Below are 2,873 nucleotides of genomic sequence, written 5' to 3'. Positions count from 1 at the left end.
ACCACTGTCCCACAAATCTATAAAAACAATACATCTGTTCAGTGTTAATAAACTGTAGATAAAGTTAAATTGTTGAATGTGTCAATTTTATTTTGTGCATGGTTTAGCTTTGTGGAATTAAGCTTAAAGAAAAACACAAATAGCAGCCTATTCGAGCATAGATATATGTTTTATTTATAAAGACATATAAACAATATATGAAATTCATGTTGCAACACAACCAAATGCTTCGTCTTAGGCTGTTGTTTTGAAAACCAATGCCATAGCAGTACTTTGATCAAGTAGTTTTCCACAGTTGTACAATAGCCTACAATCATGTGAATTGTGCAATAACAAAACCAAAATCCTCAATACATATTTTCAAAAATATATTACATAATACACTAGTGTTTCCCCACATAGCATCCGTTAAAATCAGGGAAAGTTAATTCATTATTTAACAGTGCTGCAAAAGAAGTTGGACACTGGAAAGCATTTTCGTCATCTCTCTCGTTATTTTTCGTAGTTTTGCTGAATGTTGCATAGTACACAAGAATACGAAATGTAGATCATTAATAACTTTTGCAAGGGTGCCATTTTTATAGCCACACATAAAATGTCAAACTGTCAATTAAAACATGGTAAGTCACGGCCACAACAATTCATCCAATTCCTTTAACTCTGAGGAGAGCACAGGGAAAGATAAACACTTTTTTTTTTTTTTTAACAGCTATTTTTAGCTCCAACCTCAACATTAATCTAGCCTTTAGTAAACACCAGTGTTGTTTTTCATGTTTTTGTTCAATCTGGATGAATCATCGCAGCATTATTTAAACATCGTTTAGGATTTACGCATTAGACTTGATGCTGTAGGCCTAGTCCCTTTTCCAACGTATTCAAATAACTATAGAAAGTGGGAGAGAGAGACCGATATATGGATGCAAGTGGATCAAGTTCAGGTATATACAGAGAAACGATATCAAGGCTTGTCGTTAAGGTGCTTGAAGAGACTCGCAGTTGTCCCTGAGTATTTCTCGGCGTGGGTGGCGAGTGCCGAGCCCGTGAAGGGATACACCGCCGCCTGTCCAAAGGGTGCAAGGGCAGTGGGGATGGGCGAGTTGATGCTCTGTCCCTGGTTCAGATAAGCCACCAGCCGCCTCATCTCCTCCAGAGCCTGAGCCTGCATGAGGATGTAGTTCTTGGCCAGGAGGAGAGTGGCTATTTTTGAGAGTTTCCTCACCGACGGGCTGTGCGCATACGGGATCACAGAGCGCAGGCCGTCCAGTGCATCGTTCAGGTCGTGCATCCGTCTTCTCTCGCGCGCATTGATGCTCAGGCGCAGAGACCGTTGCTCCTTGGGCTTCTTAGAAAGGGGACCCCCGTGTTTGTCATCGTCGAAGCCAGAGCCCCTCTTCCGGGGGTCCAGAGGGTCGAAACTGTCGTCGTCATCACTGGTCTGCTCCCCGCCGCTCTCGTTGGACTTGCCCGTCTGACCGTGGAGGAAGTCGGCGGCAGGTGTGAGAGGGTAGCGCCCTCCAGGACTTCCAGTAACCTGGCCAGGTCCAAAGCCGAATGCGGACTGGCCGTAGCGCTGCGTCAGGTCCAGTAGAGTGTCGTTGCTGATGGACTTCAGCAGGTTCTCTTCCCCGGCATTCATTTTCTCTTCCAAAATAAGGACAATTAAAAAATGCAGTTCGATTGAAACTTATCCTCTTCCTCTCTGTCGTTCTTTTGTCGTGGAGAGTATTCACACACTCTCCCCGAGTCCTTGTCAACACACTTTCTCTGTGGCTCTTCAGAACAGTTGCAGTGAATGGATTCGGCCTCTTGCTGAATTCAGCCCTCTTTATGTTCCCCTAAACGCATATAAATTTAAGAACACTTCTGTAATTGTGTGTTTTGCAAAGCGACGTTAAACGCGCTTAAAGACTGGCATGGGTGAGAGACTGGAGCGCTTGCCTCCTTAACCGGGTTCCTCGCATACGTCTTGCCCTCGCCCTGGGCAGATTGTGACTCGCGCTCAGTCCCCCTCCCGCGTTAGTAGGAGCGCGAGGCCCGCCGGGATTATCTATCTGTCCAATCAGGGGGGCGTTTTAATTACTAGGGTAGGGCGCTGGTATGGTCCTAATTTCGATCAGAATAATGATAAGTGCAACACAAACTGACACAAATAGCTTTCGCCTATAATATTGAGTTAGTCTATGTTTGACAAATCGTGATGGGCATGTGTTGTCCCAATAAAACACCCATATATATTCACCCAAGAGTAAAGACTATCATTAGAGAATGTTTTAAACGAAAATGCACTTACCTTAGTTTAGGCTACTTTAGGCAGCCTGAAAACAGGCTATGAAGTGGACGGCCAACATAGGCTACATTTTATTTCATCAATATTGGAAGTGTCTATGATCATCATGTTATCCAAATCCAACTCCTCCAAAACCCTGGATGGTGAAGTGTTCCAATTCAGATTTCGATTCACTTTTAGGAATACCATTCAACTTTTAGGAATAACATTCAACTCCCAATGTGGAATGTTCAGCTCCAGATATGAATATATTAACGGCTAATTCATGTTAATGAAGCAGAGAGATATAGGCTGATTCTTCCTGGTTGACATGTGCATTGTTTGCCTAGACTAAAGGGTATAGGAAACTAAATGTGTGTGCATAGCATACAGCTCCTACAGGCATGCTAAATATCCTGCAAATTAATACCAAAAAAAACATTATGTTGTAGGCTATATTTGACAACAGATCTCTGTAGGTTTACCGCACAGTGGTCCACCGTGAAATAAAGTGAAATTGTATTCAATTGAAATCTGCTTCCCTTATCTCTTGAGCTACAATACACTAAATGAGAAGCTGATAAATATCCAACAATAGCTTAAAGGA

At 42.9% G+C, this 2,873-nt stretch overlaps 1 protein-coding gene across 1 annotated transcript; it reads right to left on the bottom strand.

Moving 5' to 3' along the window:
• Positions 1-958: 958 nt before the first annotated feature.
• On the bottom strand, positions 959-1,636 carry LOC311149654 (class E basic helix-loop-helix protein 23-like; the record flags this gene model as incomplete). Its single annotated transcript, XM_084186850.1, has 1 exon — positions 959-1,636. One exon carries the CDS (start codon positions 1,634-1,636, stop codon positions 959-961), a length of 678 nt encoding a protein of 225 aa, XP_084042976.1.
• Between the last annotated feature and the right edge of the window lie 1,237 nt (positions 1,637-2,873).

This window comes from Coregonus lavaretus (genome assembly GCF_964263955.1).
Source record: "Coregonus lavaretus genome assembly, chromosome: 22".
NCBI classification, from domain to species: Eukaryota; Metazoa; Chordata; class Actinopteri; order Salmoniformes; family Salmonidae; genus Coregonus; species Coregonus lavaretus.
The sequence above is the reverse complement of the archived record's forward strand: the minus strand, read 5'-3'. Positions and strand labels throughout refer to the sequence as shown.